Raw genomic sequence first — 20,734 nt, forward strand, 5'->3', positions numbered from 1 at the left:
TAATCACTTCAGATGCAACTGTGATTGGCAGGCATTAAGTGGAAAATTCTGATCTAAGCTAGCTCCAACTATGCCACAAACATTGGCTCAGACAAGGTGACCCATATTTAACCTCATGTGGGGGGTACTCTGAATCAGAAAAAAAAAGTTAACTTCATTTCAATTTGAATGCAATTAGACATTTCCACAAATTTAATTTCCCTTTGAACATACAGAAAATTTAAACACATAGACGTTAATAAAAACATAGACTTTTATTATTCTTGAAATATCCATTACTTGCCCCAAATATAGGTTTGGGGTTTTCTGAAGGAATCTACCTAACTACTATGCCAGAATTGGCCTTATATTACATAGTGAGTAGATAACAGTACTGAATCATCATAGTTAATTCTAGGACAGCCGATTCTTGGTCGGGGAAAGTATATATGTTGCTTCTTTTCTAGAATCACTGGAAATAAATACTATCTTTTTCTTCTTTAATATAATGAATTGAGGGAGATGAAAAAAAAGAGTAGCTGGAGGAAAAATATGATGTAAAAATCAAAAGAAAATAGACAGAAAATGAGAAAAAATGAGAAAAAAATGAGAAAAAAAGGGCAGGGAAGAGGGTAATGGTTATTTAGTTTCCTGTATTATATATCCCTTCAGATTAGATTCTCATATTTGTAGTGGATATTTTCTTTTTAAACATCTTAAACTACAGCTCTCCCTCAATGGTTCTGAGACTTTCTGTGACAAAATGGTACCATTATTTTGTTTTGAAGTTGAGAATTAGACTTCATTTTTGATTCAGAAGGGGAGAATTATAGAATGTAATTTACTACCTACCATACTTGAAGCTTACTCAGCCGGGGAATAAAAGCTTGATTGTTGATGTAGCTCCATAGCAACATAACCTTGTAATTCTATCTCCACATATCTATTTAGGGGAGGAGAACAGTCCAAAGTGGTACTTGAAGCTTCACAGACAGAATTTTTGGCATCTTATTGTCAGACAGAAGAGAAATTAAAGTATGGTCACTATTCTTGGAAAAGTAAATGCAAAGGGAACACAAGCTGATTTAGTCATATAAGAATTATTACATAAAATATTCAAATGAAATATAATCTGGACTCTGAATAAAAGTTAATTAGAAGGTGCTTAATTTAGATGAACTCTTACATCTAGCTTTAACATATCATTAAGTCTGATAAATAACTACACTTTCAAAATGACTTGAAAATAATTTATATTACATCACCAAAAAGTCTCAGAATAATTACATGATATGTATTACCATTTTTTAACTTGAAACCCCTTAAAGTCACTCAATGCTAAGAAGCTGGATATAAGGAAATAAACATATGCTAAAATGACAGAGAATTAAGATTCCAACATCAATCAATTTACCTAACATCTCTTATAGTAATCATTTGCAGAATTAATAAAAGGGGTGCCTTCACTTAATCATATATGCCATTATAAAGTAAGGGAAATGTTATTTGTCAAATTAAAAGGACTAAAAATTAAGTTTTAAGATTACTTTTGAAACACAAGGAATAATTATGCAATTTTAGTTATAGCTAAGTATGCTTTCTGTATACTTCAAATATAGTTCACATTTGTTTCAAAAATCAAAATTTCCTGAAATTTGAGAGGCTATAGTTTTTTTTTAATTTTAAAAGCTTATTTAGGAGGTTTACATTGTTAATCTTTTCAATAAACTATAGCAGCACTGTGCAAAATTTTTTATCTTACTTTCCTGCTACTTGTTTTTACGGACCCTACAGAGTAAAACAAAATATGGAGAATGCCTTATATTTAGCCTTTTTCTTTACAAGTGTTCTTATACATAAAGAGAAATGGTATTTTCTGAACATTTCTTTGTATTGCCTATATATTTTCCCCTCTGTGATTGTCCAATCAATTCATCAGAATAAAGAACAAGCTTAATATTACACTCTGCCCTGAAGGTTTCTGAAATCAAGACTCATTCTTTCTACTTCGAAGATCATCCTTATCAAAATAGCCAGATAATTGCCGGAGGATAATTATGATTCTATAATTATTATTGTTGGTGACTGCAAATGATTCACAGAGAAGAATGTAGCTTGATTTCTATGACTAACCCTGAAGGAAAAAAGACAATCAAAAACTTGTTTTGACTAGTATTCTGAACAAACTTGTCACAGAAGTCACAGAGGAAAAAATCCACAGAGGGGGAACAAGACCCAATTCACTTAACTCAGTGGTTCTAAAGTTTAGATCCTTCAAAGATCTTTCAGGCATCAGAAAGCCAGCTAGAAATTCAGAATTTTCCTTTGCTTACATAGAAAAAAAAATGGCTAGCCCAGAGACTAGCCATTGTGGTCTGGTGTAAGCGTTCTTAACTTGGCACCCCTTTTTGAAAAAAATCTTGATAACTATTTCAACATAACTGGTTTCTTTTTGTAATCCTATGTATCTTGCTCTTTGTAAAACATCCTGAGAAGTGTTCAGTAGGCTTAACCAGACTGCCAAAAGGCCCAGGGAACAAAAAAGGTTAAGAACCTTAGTGTCAGTGACTATTCTGCCTTGGGCACATTCCTTCAAGTCTCTCGAATATTTTGCACCTCCCTAGGCCATTTACTACTGTTTTGTCACTACACAATCACACAGGAATGGAAGGAGATGGGAAAAAAACCCAAACAAATCAAAAACCCTTCTCTGATGGGCTGTGTGGACCGTCCCTTCCAATTGGATCACTACCAACAGAAAAAAAAATTTTATTTACCAAAAGTAGTGTTTTTATACATAAAATTGAGTCTTATCAAAGGAAAAAGATGAAATAAATTATACTGTCTCGAATTTACCTTTTAAAAGCTATAAAAGGCACAGTGTTCAGTGATAGTATACTTTTTGACATTAACGTTAAGCTATAATTAACACGCATAGTGTTTGGTAAGGAAGATGATACACTTCACTCTGTGCCCCCAGTTCAGAGAATATCTAGAGTACCGTGTTCACTTCTGGGTACATTTTAGGAGACACTGTCAAACTAGAGTACACCCAAACCAAAAACCATGTCAGAAGAGAAAAACTGAAGGAGTTGGTGATGCTCAGCTTGGAGTGACATACATGACAGCCTTCTTTGAATAGATGACAGATTGTCATCTGGAAGAAAGGATTACGATTAGACTTGTTCTGCTTCCTTTTGGAGGGCATAGTTGGGACTAATTGGTTAAAAAAAGGGCAGATTTTTTGCCTCAACATACAGGAAATTTCTTAAGAGTTTTCCCAAAATGAAATGAGCTGCCTTGAGAGGTAGTGAGTTCTTTCATTACAAATTTGCAACAAAGGGCTGGACAGCTCCTTGCCAGTGATGTAGATGGGTTTCGTATTCAAGCACGGTCTGAATCAGCTAACATTGGAGATCCTTTTAAAACTATGATTCACAGCCCATGAAATGCATATGCCTTAATGGGCAAAAAGTGGTCAAGAAAGCCAAATAGTATAAGGCTGCAATCTCCTTTGGAGAGGTGGATTTGAATATTTTTTGGAGAAAACACAGTATAGTGGAAAGTGTACCAGACTGAGAGTAAGAAGACCTGGATTCAAATCCCAGCTATGCTACTACAAGTATGCCCTTGGGCAGGTCATAATCTCTCAGCTTCAGTTCATCTCTAAAATGGCCTCTAAGGACCCTTCCAATTTTCTAAGTACAACTTCCAACAAAACTTATGATCCTATGGAAGTTTCAGTATGTAAAATGGACCACAGTTCTGAGTTTATGTGCTGTCAGTTTCAAACACAGCCACACAGCTATATCTAATATATAGTGTGCTTAAATATTTCCTAAAAAGCAAAGTCCTAGTAGAGATTACCACATTCTAGAGCAAACCTCCTTCCAAAAATTTTTTATAGTTTTACATTTTAAATAAGTGATTACTAAATTTAATCTGACAGTTGATGCATAATTTGCATTTGAAAATGATTTGTAGTAAGACACTTCTTGCTTATATCTTAAAATTTTTAGTAATCCTCAATCATCCTCCAATTTATTTCAGGCTCTGAAGAAATTTAATTCCCCAATGAAACAAACTTTGAGAATTTAAAATGTAAAAATTAAACTTCAAGGGTATTTTTTTAGGGAGGAGTAGAGGTGAAGGTAACTGAGCACCCAATGCTTAAAATGTGTCTGAATGACTGAGTACTATTTATGTGGCTGTTTTAAGAATTTTTCTTATGTGAATCCAGGCAGATCTAAATTTCATAACAAGTCTGTAAAAATTAAGAAATAACTTCAACTTCCTTAAAAATAAGGTACATTCAAGATTGACATCAGTGGACAAAATCTTTGTTACAAAATCCTGTTACTTATTCTAACTGTGGGGATATTTATTGTATCTATGAGTAGGCTAACAAATTCTGTGGACTGCCTGGTTGCAATAGAAAGAAAACAAAAAGAAGTGGGAATGTATCTATGAACTTCAAACAGTATTTCTACTCAAGCTATCAGATGTTTTTATATTTTTGGAAAATACCAACCAAAAAAGAAAGTTTTCAGAACAGATCAATCAGTACAAGCCAATAATTTTACTTTAACCTTAGATGACTGGAAATAAATAGGGTAGGAGAAACTATTTGGTACATGCGTCAAGAAAGTCAAAGACACAAAGATCTAATATGTACCAAAATACTCTTGGTACTACCTTTTGTGGTAATAAACAGCAAGAAACAATGCAGATACTTATCAATTGGGAAAGAGTTGAAAAAACTATGGCATATGAATGTAATGAAATATTACTGTACATGAAAAATAACAGCTTTGAGGAACTGATGTGAGATTTGGATGAACTAATGCAGAGCTAAATAAGCAGATCAAGAGAACAATGTACAGAATGTCAATGTAAATGAAAAGATCATTAAAAGGTAGCTAAATGCTGGAGTGATGGAAATCCAAAGATGATCTAGAAGAGTTAACAAAATATCCTTTCTCCTTTATGATTAAAAAAAAAGGGGTAGGGGTGGGGTGCTAGAACGGACTAGTGTATATACATTGCTAGTCTGACTAGGATGTTTTGCTTTTTTAAAAAAAGGGATGAGAAATCAGAGATATAAAGACAAAACTATCAAAATGCAACAGGTAAGAAAAGGTAACAAAAATAAATTTAAAAAATAAATGGGGTTATTTGTTAACAATGAATTGTAGTTGTTTTAAAAGTTATGTACAGTTTTAAAGTTTTGTTATTTTCAGGTCTGAGCAGAGGAATGTCAATTATTTATTTCCTTTAAAGAAAACCTGTAATTTGCATTTTTATTTGTATAAGGCTATCGTTAAGCAAAAAGCAGTTTTAGAAGCTTTGGATTTGCAGGTTTCTTTTAGTTACTGTTTTTTGAGATTGGGTCTTCCATCTCGTTCATGCTAGAAGTGAGTGGCCACTCATAGGCCTGATCACAAAACTGATTGGCAAAAAAGCTTTACTTTGTTCTGTTTTTCCAACTGAGCTGGTTCAACTCCATATTGCTACTCTATTTGGTGGCCTTCCATTCCTGGGGGCTAACCATATCTCTGCCAGACTTTATGCAGACACTCATTTGGCTTGAGTGTTACTGCTGCTCAGAACTCCTAAATTCGGGCAATATGCCAGTCCTAGGCCTTCTACAGGTGCAGGGATTACTGATCTACAGACCAGACTACAGACCTAGCAGCTTTGTTTTCACTTCATAATAGACTAAAAAGTCCCCTCAATCTTCCTCCTCCCCCACTATTAATTTGCTGGGCAAACTCTTTTCCCACCAACAGCACAAAAAGTGAACTGGGGTTGCTTCTGTTTTGCTTCAGCTATTTCTCTTAGTTGAATGTGGGAGTTCTGATCTCAGACATGAAAAAATGCCTTTGCTTGATTTCTCATAGATATAATAGATGAGCTAACAGGAATTCCAAATTAGTTGAGGAACATGATAAGGTTTTAGTGTTGTGTTTTACTACATTGGACACAGGAGTATTTCATTATAGTATGTTAGACATTTTGATTGCTATCAATATTCCAAATTTAATATGCTACAGATGTCTTATTTTATTTATAATCTAGACTACATTCTTACACTATGTTATTAACAGGATCCCTATATAATTTCTGATGCCAAGCAATAACAGTACTTTCCAATTTAGAATTTTTATGAGACAATTTCAAAGCAACTAAAGACAGCATTTCATTTTATACTTGAGAAAACTGTGAATTAAAAGACTTCAAAACTTGGAAGTCTACAAACAAACAAACAAAACAATCTAGTGTACTGAATACAAGACAGATCTCAGGAAAAGTAAATTCTACTATTTCCAGAGTAATAAATGATATGACATTGGAAACATTCCTTAAACTTCCAAAGGTGAAGAATTAATAGTTTCTCCATTGAAAACAGAAGGGATACACAATATAGTATGTTACATAATGTGAAAACAAAAAGACTTAGAAAAGAGGATTTGGAGTTCTATATAACATATTAAATACATGAAGAATATAATCTTAAAGCTAAGACTGAAGGGCCTAATGGGTGCATAAAGAACTAATCAATCTTTCTCCTGTGGAAAATTCTGGCGAAAACTGTGCTCAGTTTAAGCTTAATTGTTATGCTGAGGGAAAAAATGCTATTTGTATTTCAGTTTTTAAAACTATACTTTTATCCATTCCCTGGTCAAAGGAAATGAATGGGCAGTTTTTGAAGGAAGAAATCCAAGCTATCAACAGTCACAAGGAAAAAAATGCTCATCACTAATAATTAGGGAAATGAAAACTAAGTAGCTCTAAGGTTCAATACCAATCAGTATGGAAAAGATGACAAAAAAGGATGACAAATTGTTGAAGGGCTTTGAGAAAACAGGCATATTAATGTACTGTTAGTAAATCTCTGAATTAGTCCAGCCATTCGGAAGATGATTAGAACTCTTTCCCTGCCCTGCTCCCTCCCTCTTCTACCCAAGTCATTAATCAGTGCAACTCCTTTAGCCCAGAGATATCACACCACCTATAAAATCTGATGTTACTTTCCCTCCCATATCTGTGAATTGACCTTCTGTTCCCCACTAGCAACACTGCATCTATTTCTGTGCTTTTGTACTGTATATATGTCTCCCACACCTGAAATCCACCCACCCTTATCTCTACTTCATAGAGTCCCTCCCTTCATTTAAAGATACAGACAGATTAGGCACCATTTTCTGCATGAAGCCTTTCCTGATCACTCACTCACAAACTACTTTGTATTTAAGTTCTGTGTATTTATTACATTTTCATTAACTTTATGCTGTGTATGTTTATAAACATGTGCATAAGACAGTGTATTTAACCACACACACAGATATATTGCATGTACTTACTGGCTGTGTCTTCCATTCTGAGTAAGAGCTGCTTCATTTTTTGTATTTGTATCCCAGCACTTAGCCTAGTGCCTGGTACATAATCGCTTAATAAATCCCTGGTGACTGATTGAACATAGGTACAAAAATACTTACAGTAGCTCTTTTGGTAAAGGTTAAAGAACTAGAAACTAAGGCAAGGGTCCATCACCTAGAGAATAGCTCAACAAATCATAGTATATGAATGTAATGGAATACCACTGTGCTTTTAAGAAATAACAAAGGAAATGGTTTCAGAGAAACTTGGGAAGCTCCATATTAGCTGATGCTGAGTGAAGTGAGTAGAACTAGAGTAATTTATACAAAAACAATATCGTAAACATAAATAACTTTCAAAGACTTAAGAACTCTAACCATGATTCCAGAGGACCAATGATGAAGCATTCCATCTAACTTCTGACAGAGAGGGAAAGAACTCATGACACAGAATAAGGAAGACTTGCTTTGGACAATGAATTTGTTTTTCTTGACTTAAGCATATTTGTTATAAAGATTTTTGTTTTGTTTTTCAACTGGGGGAGGGGAGAAGAGAGGGAGCTGGTTAATTAAAAATAACATTTAAAAAATGTTCTTTGCCATTTTGAAATATTATATTATATTAAACTTTTCTATACCAGCAGAACCAAAAGATTACTCAGAGCCTCTGCACTTCAGAATAAGAAAGAACTCTTCCAACTACAATCCTCATAAGTTTATGGGATATTAATTTATAAAATGTTCTAATACAATGACTAGGTTAATGAATATAAATATTCCTTCAGGTTCAATTTACCAAGGACCCCCCAGTGAAGTTGAAATATTCCAATTAAGTAGACATAAATGGCAATAATAATCAGTGGCATGAACCAGGGATAATGTTTTTAACTACTCAAATTCTACTGTCCAATCAACTAAGGTATATAAATATGACATAAATAGATACTACATCTTCTTCAAGTATCAATTTTAAAAATACACAGAATTGAAGCCAATTATTAGTTGTGCAAAGGAGACATACCCACACCCACTATGACATTTAAAATATTTCGTAACGGTTGAATTCTCCTCCAGTCATTGCTACTGAAGACAACATGAATGGCACAATCCTTCCAACAAAATTTCAAGTATAATGTTCCACCCAGAAATTTCTGCCTAAAAGGGGGAAGCTAAGATTCTTGAATTTACTCAATAAGAAAATGAACATTAGCACTGTATTTTAATAGGGGTAGCAGAAGCACTTGCATGCTAAAATATGACAAGTTTTAATCAATGTTTGTAAGGGTGCCCACTGATTCCAAAGTCATTTTCTCTCTACTCTTGTAACTTACTCAACTAAGAATCACAAACATGAGGCACAATTTGTGAGGTATCTAATTTCAGTAGCAAGCTTAGCAGCAAGTGAAATTATTTTCATCTTTATTCTGAGAAATTAGTTGATGAAGACAAAAATGCATTTAAAGGAAAATTTTATGTTCTAGGTGACAGTTACCAACTTAAATTTCTAAAAAGGAACTGCAGACATATGTACTTACTTTGAAAAATTTGACTCACACACATTTTAGGCAAAACTATCTTTAAAATGTCAATTTGTTTAGTCATTTATATATAATCAGTACATCTCACTTTCATCACATATATAGTCCCAATTTTAATTCAACTTTCTTCATATAAAATTAAAGTTTTAACTGGTAGATGGTTATTAGAATGGCCTCATCTTGCTATTTTTTTTTAAATAGCAAAAGACTTCTGAGATTTTGAGAGACAATTAAGAAATACCCTTATTCACTGGCAATAATGGTGCTAAGATCTCTCCATGCTGAGAACTGATTATGGTTAAAAGTCTAACTGATGGATAACATGAAGATCATGATCCCAACAGAACCATCCTTTCTATGAGAGAAATTTCTTATAGAAGTAGTAAGCTGCTTAGTCCGTCATCATTACAGCAGGCAGTAAAATCAGCAAGAAAGATACCTGAAAAATCATCATGACACAAAACAATAACCATTACTTACGCCACTGCTGGTATGAAATTAGTACACTGGGCTAATTTTTTTTTTGCAAAAAACACTGATTTTTCTAGTGATATTTAACTTTAAAAAGGTTTTATGGGTTATTTAACCCTTGGAGCACTAGTATTTCAAGACTGCCAACCAAAGGTATAATTAGGAGAATATGTTTTTGTCCACAGTTTCCCGAGGGTTAAAGTGCATGACTTTTCTGTGGCCTGGCACACAAGATTTCCTATTCCACTTTTTTCTTCAATGAAACTTTGTCTTTGGTTTCTTGTAGTTTTTCTGTGAGTCTATCTTTTGTTTCTCCCATTTTTTCTGTAATAAGGTCCTTTGTTTCTTCCATTCTGTCCTGGAAGTATTCTGTAACTGGAGGTGGCGTTGACATGTAGCCATGACTACGAAGATACTTGACAGTAATGGATGTTCCTCCCAAAGTCACAGTGTATCTGGCAGGTGTTGCAATCTTAAAAGAAGCAGCAGATGTAGGGTAGATTAGTTAAGGCAAATGCATGCTAGCAAAAAAAAAAGTCAGATTACAAATATAAAGTGTGTCAAAGAAAAAATTACTATAATAAATGTAGTATTTTAAGGTTTAACAAGGCACTCTGCATACATTTTCTCATTTGATCTTTTCTACTTTGAGTTAGCTATTACAGATGAGGGAAACTGAGACTCACAAAAGTAAATGACTTGCCCGAGGCCACAGAATTAGTAAAGCCTGGACAGTCTTTAAATTCAGATTTTTTCTAGACTCCAAATTCCACTGTAACATGTTTCTTCTTATATAAAGTTAAAGAGTGCCACTGTCATTTAGAATTGATGTGAATTAGCTACATGTGTATATTCCATATGAATACTTCTTGAATAACACACACACTCCTAGTTTTTTGTGCATCTAATAAACCTTTTAGTTTCCTAAAATGAATTTTGTATATTACATAGCAATAATTTTATAGTGGTACAACAGACAGAAATCTGGCCCAGGACTTGAAGAGACCTGGTTTTTAAACTCCCTCCTCCGACACATACTGGCTAACTGATTCAGGACAAGTCCCCAGGCAACAGTCTCCTAAGATTATAAACTGCAGACAGAGTTTCACCACTGGGAAGTCTATAACAATGAAAAAACAGGCCTCATGTCCCTTCCAGCTCTAACAAACTCTATGCGCTCCTTCAAAATATTCTGGAGTTTGGAATTTGGTAGCAAACAAATCACATCAAAAAGATAAATTTTATAGAGTACTTTAAAAATCAAGAGAACTGGGATTCTTGCTACATAAACCTTGGAAAAGCCTCTCCCTCACCTCCAACAATTAAAAAGCAGAAAATAATACAACTCTGTTAGCAACAATAAAAATCTGTGCAGCTATTTCTTAACTCGCCCCAAACACCTCAGAAGCTTAGATGCCTTAAAAAAAAGTCAATCTGCTAACAACTAAAAATTCAAATTAAATTAAGACTCTGCAAGGAAAAAAACCCCAAAAAACAAAACCAAAAATACCAAGAGCTAGAACCAAAGAACTGAAGGCAGAGTATTGAGTGAATGTTTTTATGGAATTTTATTTACTTTCAAGGTATTGCTCATTCCTCTCATCCACAATTAGAGAGCTATATACATACTTCTTATCTTCTGAAACCAGAGGACAGTAAAAACTTGGCCTTTCCCTTAGTACAAAAATTGTAGCTTATTTCTCAAGAAGGAGCAAAATAAAAATTGTCATCTTAAGGTTCCTGTCTATTATCTTCTTTTACAGTAAGAGCTACAGAGAAAAACTGGTAAGAATCATGCATATCATAGGGCAAAAAAAGGGCATGTCAATTGTTGGAGGCATTGTGGTAGGAAAAGCACACAAATGCACGGTGGGTGAAACTGTAAATTGATCCAACAATTCTAGAAAACAAATTGGAACTATATCCAAGTCACTAAGTTATATATATCAGCAATACCACTACCAGGTATATATCTCAGACAGGTATATGTAAAGGACCTATATGTACAGGAATACTTATGATATGATTTATTGTAGCAAAAGCTGCAAACAAAGTAGGTGCCCATCAGCTGTGAACAGCCAAGCAAATTACATATTTGAATATGATGGATTATGATCGTATCATAAAATATAATAAAAGGAACAGATTCAGAGACAACTGGGAAGATTTGTATGAGTTAACGCAGAGTGAGGAGAACTACTTTTCAATGACTATAGTAATGTAAAGGAAAACAATTTTGAAAGAATTATGAAATATGATAAATACAATTACAGCACTCCACAAGTCTAACCATGAAGCAAGCTTCCTACCTCTTGGCAGAAAACTGATGGGCTAGAGATGGAGAATAAGACACACACACACACAACACACACACACACACACACACACACATACATATGTATATACACACACACACATTTTGTGTGTGTGTGTGTGTGTGTGTGTGTGTGGCTGTGGGTGTGTGTGGCAATCAGGGTTAGTGTCAAGTATCTGAGGCTGAATCTGAACTCAAGTTCTCCTGACTCCAGGGCCAGTCCTCTATCCACTGTACCACCTAGCTCCCAAGACATATATTTTCAGAAACAGCTAACATATGGATCTGTCTTACTTAACCATGCTTATTTGCATGAGGGAGGGCCCTCTGGGTAGAGTCATGGAGGATAGATACAGTGGGTGCTTAGTGATATTGATAACAAAAATGGAAAGCCAAGAAACATTAAAAACAAAACAAAAACCCAAAAACTCCCACAAAAATACAGAAGAGAACAGGAGGAAGTATACATGAAGACAGACAAGGACTATTGTGCTAACACATTAAACTTCATATACACACACTTAAAACTACAATACTCATAGTTTTATATGAAATCTTCTCCTGCTCTTTGACTTAACAAAGTAAAATGCAGATTTCTTAGCAAAGAGAGGTTATCAGACGTATCAAAACCAGGGGCAGCTAGGTAGCATTAGAGCCCCCGCCTTGGAGTTAGGAGGACCCGAGTTCAAATCTGACCTCAGACACTTGACATTTACTAGCTGTGTGACCCTAGGCAAGTCACTTAACCCCACTGCTTAGTTCCCCCTCCCCCCAAAAAAGTATCAAAACTAAGACTATTCTGGGAAATGTCCACAAATATGGTGAAACATACAGAAATCTGTCAAGTCATATCTGGTTATCTTACTTTTGGTAAGCCTTGAATGACCTATCCTTTTATTCTAAAACTAACATGAATATATTAACATTTTATGAGATAAAAAAGAACTTTAAACTGTAGAAACATGAAAGTTAAAATATAATACTGTTTCAGATCAACAAAGAAACTTATGAAGAACTATGTATATCACTTAGATCTAGGATTCAATGTGTTTGTTAAAATACCCACCTTATACAAGGCGTATGCAGTTAGTGCATTTCCACTTTGGGAATTTTTCAAAATGCCCACTATGCTATCTGGTAACCCAACGTGTTCCAAAAAAGGAACAACATTCACTCCTCTAGTAAAGGAAAAAAAGAGAACAATTTACAGACATACAAATTCTAACATTCTTGAAAAGTTTTATGAAACAATATAATTCATCTCTGTTTTATTTTTTAAAATTGACCACAACTTTCATCTGACTAAAAGTAAGTTCCTATGGCAGTATGCTGTTAAACATTTCACAAATAGGAATATTTGAAACCAATACATGTGTTTTTGCTGTAAGAAAATAAAATTGATTAAGCTAGCTTTATGTTCATCATCATACAGTTAGGCAGTTCTATTGGGAAAAAATTAGCAGTATGGTCTTTTAATGACTGTTAAGACACAAAGTATCCTCTTTTCTCTAAAGCAGGGAAAGCAAATGGGAGGAAATCAGCAATCTCTCTGGTTTTACTGGCAAGTGGTGCTTATTTTGATTCAAAATTCTTTATTTCTACTTTTTACCTTTAAGTCACATACAGAATATAAAATAATATACAGCACTGAACTATATACTAACTTTTAAATGTTAATAAAAATTGATTTGTGTATGGTCCAGATAAACATTTAAGTATCACAGTAAGCTAGCTTAAGAAGTTCTACAGGTATTACTATTTCTATTTTAACTGAAGTTCAGAGAATTTGAGTCTAGGCCAGGGACACAGAGAGGAATGGTGTTAAGAGTAGCAAAAACTGATTGAGGGCTGCATATTGACTTAGAAAACCACAAATTATCATTATTTATGATATATTACATTTTTATTTACTTTGTAAAACATTTTCCAATTACACTGTAATCTGGGTTTGTTGAGTTTGATACCTCTGACATAGATGATAGAGGTGGGACCTAAAGTCAGGTTTTCTTAACTCCTAGTCCAGAATTCACTACATTAAGTCTCTTAAAACAAAGATACACTGAAAATGCAAATGTCATTTTATATTCTAATATCAAAAAATGTATTGGTATTCTACCTAGTTTGGTAAGAACCTCAGTCTAACATAATTGGCCTACATGTAACCAAATAATCTATAGAGCTAACTCTTTTAAAAAAGAAAAATATTATTCCTAGTTACTCTAAACTCTGTTCTGTTTTAGTTTTTGTATGGGTAGTTTAACATTGGCACAAAAAACATATGGAAACCAGAGACAATTATCCATGATTTTAACAAAGCTGAAAAAAAAAGAACACTGAATCTGAGGCCTAAATTATTTGGTTATATGTGCTTAGTGACATAAATCCTTTTCTGTGATTTTTCCCAGTATGAATTTCTATAATATTAATGATTAATTCTTCCCTGACATCATATGTAAATGACTAAACATTTATCAAAAATCTTTATAATTATCATTAATGATAATATACCACCAGAAAGGTTGTTTGAAATAATCATCTTAACCACTCAAGTGGTCTTTTCTGCCTCTACTTTTGATTAAACTCTACTGGAATAATAAAATCTTACATCTGGAGTGAGCCTTAAGTTACCAAGTCCAAACTCATTTATTCTAATAACATAAGGGGAAAGTCAGATCCCTTCTCAAATAGATTCCTATGTTTTGTGACTTGTTACTACAGATTTGGAGATAGTATGGTCCTACATGACTCTCAGATACAATTACAATGCTTAACCTGGTGCCTGGCACATAGTAGGCACTTAATAAATGCTTATTTCTTGACTGAATGACATACAAAAAAAGGATGAAATAACAAGGTGACTCCATAAAGCAACATTATCTTCTAATACCAGCATTATCATAAAGAGGTTCAACTGTTCCTAAAGACGCAATAACCAGACATAGTAATTCTAAAGAACAGCTAGGTAGAGCAGTGGATAGAGCACTAGGCCTGGAGTCAGAAAGACCTGAGTTCAATTCAGCCCAGCCAATTTCAGCGGTGTGACCCGGGGCAAGCCACTTTACCCCGTTTGCCTCAGTTCCTCATCTATAAAATGGGGATACATTGGAGAAGTAAATGCAAACCACTCCAGGATTTTTGCCTAGAAAACCCCATGGACAAAAAAAAGTCCATGTGGTCATGCATAGTTGTACACAATTGAACAACTGTTAGTCCAATTTAACAATACCAATAAAATTATATAGGGTTTCATTTGTTTCTCCAGAGAGGCATCATGGTTTTGTAACATATAAACCCTTGTACTTAGGCTGTATCTACATCACATCAAAATATGTAGGTAGAAGTGAAAACTTTGGATCAATTTGTCCACACAAGGTCAGATAATCATTTAGTTTTTTTGCCTTCTACTCATATTATCTAGGGCTATGTAAAATCATAGCAAAGACTAAGAAACCTGCATTTTCTCCATGAAGATCTGCCACTATTAATAGATACATTCTGAACATCTGTTCATACAACCATTATTACTGTTTCCACAATTGTAAACTGGAGATGCCAATATCTGGCCTCCATTATCTATAAATGACTGAAGTGAAAATTTATTTTACTTTTTAAAAAGCAAAAGAAAATCCTAAACTTTTAAATCTGTTAAGAATTTTGAGGTTTTTAAAAATAGGCCCTACATAAATTTGACAAACCTTTATTCTACCTTTTGCTGACATTACCTGGTGAGGTCACCTAATCCAACCTACTCATTTTGCAGATGAGGAAATCAACATTGATAATTACACCTCTTTAATTCTATGTTGCTGGTATGTTAGTTAGTCTGTATGCATATATCCAATTCATTTTCTTGGGTAGAAGTAGTCTTGTGATAATGGCGAAATTTTTTCTTTCCAAACAGTCAATTTCACATATAAAAACAACAAGATAGCAACACCTGAATATACTGTAGAATTAATCTAGACCCTACATCTTTTCTGTAGTTTAATATAGCTGGTACATAATCCAGCACTGAAAACATACTATTCTCCATAAGAAAGTTCTGGCTCTTTTGTTGGTCCAAAAAAAGGCTAGATGATGACCTCTGTCCATGGGCCCTATTTTCTTCATTGGTGACCCTACCTGGTACTACCATCTCATGAAGGACCCAGCCATGTGTTACCATATTCCTGCCTCTACTCTTTCTGAAGATGATCTCCTTTTCTCCTAGCCTCCTTTGATGCTGCTGCTCTGGGAAACCTCTACCCTGGGGCCTGCCTTTCCTCAGAGAGAACTCCATCTTTGTCTCCCTATATGAATTGTCTTCTCCCATTTGAATATAAACTCCTTAACAGCAGAGACTGTCTTGCTTTCTTGTATTTGTATCCCTAGTAGTTGACATAGTGCCTAACTTGTAGGGGTGGGGAACCTGTGGCCTCGAGGCCACATGTGGCCTGTTCTCCACCCCTGGAGCCTAGTACATAGGAAGCACTAAATAAGTAGTCTATCTTATCTATCACAGAAAAGGGCATACGTATCAGAAAAAGGCCTAACAGTTATGTCCAAGGCTGACAAAGCAGCAGAATGGTGGCGATGTCAGAGGAAGAGATGAGAAATTGGCATATGCATGATGTATGTTTTCATTTATGCTGGTGTTTCTAAAACTGTTTAAGTAAAAGCATTTACCTTCATTAGTAAATGAGGATTAGATAGCATTTAACAAGGATGGTTGATTTTCACAAGGCCAGGAAGCCAGGCTCACTAAAAACTTTCAAGAGCTTATTTTTGATTGAGGCAAAAATAGCTTATTTAAGCAACTACCAGCATAACATAATGTGTAACATAAGGTACAAATCATTAATTTGCTATTGTTTTTCTGTTGTAGACATAGGCAGGCTTTAACAAATACACTAAGAATTAAAATCTTGCTAAAATTCTGTGTATTTCAAACAAGATATGTTATATATGTATACACACACATACATGTATATACATACATATATGTATGTTTTACATTCATACAGTATGCACATGGCATATTGGAAAGAACACTATGTAGACCTGGGTTCTAATGCTGGTGCTGCTACTAACTTTAACAACTTGGAAATTTTGTAGGCCTAAGTTTCCTCATCTATAAAACGGGAGACATGGATTAAATGATGTCCAAGGTCCTATCTACCTCTAAAATACCACAATTTTATGAAACAAAGAACTGATGTTTACAGCAATGTGTCTTTATATTCCTGAAAAAATTTTTTTGAAATTAGTAACTGACATTTATTTAGCACTTTAAGGTTTGCAAATCACTTTATCATATACCATTTCATTTAATTCTTATAAGAGTCTTGGGAGGTAGATGCTATAGATACCATTATCCAAGAATTTTAGAAATGGAAGGGACTTTAGTATCCATCTAGTCTAATCCACACCCAAAAAAGGAATCTTGTCTATAATACACCACATGAGTGTCTAGTTTTCAACTGAAGAATCACAATGTGAAGGAACCCACTACCTCCCAAAGTGATAAATGGTTCTCACTTTTGAAATGGAATCTCCATTTTATGTATTAGACTCAGAAAAACTCATATAATTCAAAAATGCCAAAGGCAGGATTTGAACTAGAGCCTCCAAGAATAGTATGCTTTCCAATGTACCATGCTGCTTCAATTATTTCTGCAATACTTTGAATACTGTGTTTATTAAAAGATACATAGTTTCTGCACACTACCAGATTATGAATAAGATATCTAAAGTAGGCCAGAGATCACGTTAAAAAGAAGACCTAAGCTTATCACAAATAACGAAAAAAATGAGATACTATAAAGGTCTTAAAGAATAACTTACTTTAAGGCTGCATAATAAAATGTTCCAAACCAAATACCAGAAGTCACTAAGTGTACTGGAATCATAACTTTTCCATATTGTCTAAATGTCTTCTTAAATCGCTGATACAGACTACTAGATTTGTCTTGTAATGGATCAAGATCTTCCTTTTTCTCCGCATGAATTCCTTGGGCTGTGCCACTAGATGATATAACCCTCTCTGATGAAGTTTCTTCTTTTTGTTGTTTATGGTGAGAAACATCTACTGGCTTCCTTTCCTTTGAGATATGCTGTGCAGAAGATACATGTAGCCAATGGTTTTGAGGACCCTGCACCAAAACAATCTTGGGCCAAGCTTTAAGTAAGCCTTTTATGCTCTGAGAGTGCCCAATGGAACCAGCCCCATGTGAGACCAAACATGTTCTATTTGCCAGTTGAGACACAGTCCGTATTAAATTCCACTGCATTTTGATGAACGGTGGTTGTTGATTTCAGTTCCTACAGAGACTAGACTAAAAACAGACACACAAAAATATGAAAGCTGGATTGTATACCTTACATGGTATAATTTTAAAGTAAACTTAGTAAGCAGGTACTAGAAGATAAAAGAACATTTTCTTCCAATTCTGCTAAAGCTAATATTAAAGTTTTCAAGTGCTAAGATCTACTGTGAATGGCAAATATCATTCTATATAGTTATTTACTCAATAACCTAACTACAATAAAACAAACTGTGCCTGGAGTCTTCATGAGGGAAAAAAAAAACCCTTAAGTTATTTGAGGCATTGGATTACGTTTCCTATGATTCCATCTATGTCAGTATATCTGATGAACAAAATGTTCATCTCTTTCTAGGTTCTGTGAAAACCACACACACACACACACACACACCCTAAAGAATAGTATATATTTACCATGTGTCCTTCATCTTTTAAAGGTGGTAATAAAGGGAACCCCAAAGTCTTATGCATTTATACCTACATGTCTGGAAGAGTACATTAGAGGATAGGTCCAGAAAAAGAAGAGAGATAATATAATAGATAATTATCAACAATGCTGGATGGTCAACAGAAAGTTTCCCTTCTCACCTTTAAATACTAAAACTTTAACCTTTTAAGTGGAAATTTCAAACATATTTTTCACTTTCCTGGTAAAACAGGTTTTTGAATATAATTAACCTTTTGTGAATTATTCAAGAACATAATGAATATTTAGCATAATACTATACCATTTTATGTCATATTTATGTCATATGTTTTAAGGTTTACAAAGAACTTTTGATCTATCAATCTAATTGACAAACTTATTAAGTATCTTTTATGAGTAAAGCAGTTAGGTGGGGGGATGCAGACAATAACAAAACAATCCTTGACCTGAAGGAGTTTATTTTCTGCAAGAGGTTACTGTTTTACAGAAGCTTACAATCTTGATACATTACTCTCACTTGAATTTTGGCTATTATTCTTATTTCATTGATGAGGAAACTAACGGTCACATACCCAGTAAATATTAAGTGATGGGACCTGAACCCAGGTTTCTTCCTTATTCCAAGTCTATTTCAGGTGTCAGGTGGAAAGCCTCCCAACTTGTGGTGTTTTCCCATTCTCTCTACTTTGCAGACTCTGTTCTATTCCCTTTTGTGGCACCTCTCTTATCTTCCCTGATTTTTCCAATATCACCAACAGTAGCCCCAGCTATCATAGCTGCCAGTTTTTTCAGGTTCCAAGGATGCTTAATTCTAATTTTGTTTCTCTTTTCTCCGCAAAAAGAACAAGTTTTACACAGGATATGACTGAACAAAAACGACTAACAGGGAGCTGATATCCAAGTGAACACCTAGCTGCCCTTACTGAATTTAAGTTAGCTGGCCCAGACAAAATTTACATTCTGGGGTCCTGAGAGAACTGGCAGATGTGATCACTGAACTACTGTTAATAATATTGGAAAGATCCAGGAAGATGGGAGAGGTACTACAAAACCAGAAAATAGGAAGTCTCTTAATTTTTAAAAAACAGAAGAGAACAGAATCTGTAATCTAGATGCTAGGTAGCTGAACTTTAATACTTGGGAAGATTACAGAATGGATATATAATATCTACAATGTGTGTGTGTGTATATATACACATGTATACATTTATGTATACACATAAATATGCACACACACACACACACACACGTATAATACAATATAAATGAATACATAATATCTAGTTAGTAAAAACCTAAAAAGGGAAGCTGTGATGTCAAAGAGCCAGCATGGATTTGTCAATAGGTCATGCCAGACTAACTTAATTTCCATTTCTGACAGAATTACTAAATTAGTAGGTGAGAGGAATGTGGTGGATGTAATTTACCCAGATTTTAGCAAAATTGTCAATAAAGGATCTCATTCTTTTGGAGAAGATGGAGAGATACAGATTAGATGATAGTGAAGTCAGGTAGATTCAGAACTGACTCAAAAAGTAACTGCTAATGGTTGGGTGTCAAAATAGTTGGTCTCTAGTAGAATGACTTGAATGAAGCACAGAAGCCTTGCTCATCAAGTCTACAGACCTGATGAGCACTAAGTTGAAAGGCACAGCTAATATAGAGGATAAAAGGATCAAGATCGAAAAGGATCTTAACAGGCTAGGACACTGGGGTTTAATTTAATAAGGATAAACTCACTACGGATAAATGTTAAGATTTGCATTTGGGTATAAAAACATCACCTTCAAAAGTATAAAATGAGAGAGGCATGGACTGGACAGCAGTTCTCAAAGAGATCTGGAGGCTTCAGGATTGTCAGCTCAATGAGTCAGCAGTATGGTGTGGCAGGCAAAAAAATTTAATGTGGTCTTGGTTATTATTGAGAAAGACAGTTTCCAGGTTTAAGAAGGTGATAGTCATACTGCACTCAGTCTTGATTTGGAACGTTATGCTCAGTTCAGAAGGATGCTGATAAGCTGTAGAGCAGCTAGCGGAGGAGAACCAGAATGGTTACGGGTCTCAAGTCCATAACATATGAAGTTCAGTTGAAGATCCTGGGCATATTTAGCCTGGAGAAGACTAGGGTAAGACAAGATAATTACCTTCATATATCTGAAAGGATTAGATCCGTTCTGTTTGAATCCAGAACCAGGAACAACGGGTGGAAGTTGTAAAAGTGGTCAATTGAGACCTCATGCCAGGAAAAAATTTCTAATAATTAGAGCTATCCAAAAGCAGAATGGACTTCCTGTAGATGTGGTAGGTTTCCCCTCCTTGAGAGT

The 20,734-nt window shown here is 34.6% G+C and overlaps 1 protein-coding gene across 5 annotated transcripts in view; it reads right to left on the reverse strand.

Annotated features, from left to right (window-relative positions):
* Window positions 1–231: 231 nt before the first annotated feature.
* The window catches only part of FAM210A (family with sequence similarity 210 member A), a 34,252-nt gene continuing 13,749 nt past the window's right edge, over window positions 232–20,734 (reverse strand). For 3 of the 5 annotated variants that reach the window (XM_020985609.2, XM_020985607.2, XM_078153537.1), the window contains 4 exons: window positions 20,555–20,734; window positions 17,505–17,995; window positions 12,748–12,859; window positions 232–9,839 (listed from right to left, as the gene is read on the reverse strand). In XM_020985609.2, the coding sequence (XP_020841268.1) occupies window positions 9,606–9,839; window positions 12,748–12,859; window positions 17,505–17,950 (792 nt within the window). In that variant the 5' untranslated portion in view covers window positions 17,951–17,995; window positions 20,555–20,734 and the 3' untranslated portion in view covers window positions 232–9,605. The remainder of the gene's footprint in view (window positions 9,840–12,747; window positions 12,860–17,504; window positions 17,996–20,554) is intronic. The other 2 variants (XM_020985608.2, XM_020985606.2) reach the window with 1 other exon arrangement.

The sequence above is a fragment of the Phascolarctos cinereus genome, unplaced genomic scaffold (assembly GCF_003287225.1).
Source record: "Phascolarctos cinereus isolate Bilbo 61053 unplaced genomic scaffold, phaCin_HiC Scaffold_4;HRSCAF=312, whole genome shotgun sequence".
In the NCBI taxonomy this organism is placed as follows: Eukaryota; Metazoa; Chordata; class Mammalia; order Diprotodontia; family Phascolarctidae; genus Phascolarctos; species Phascolarctos cinereus.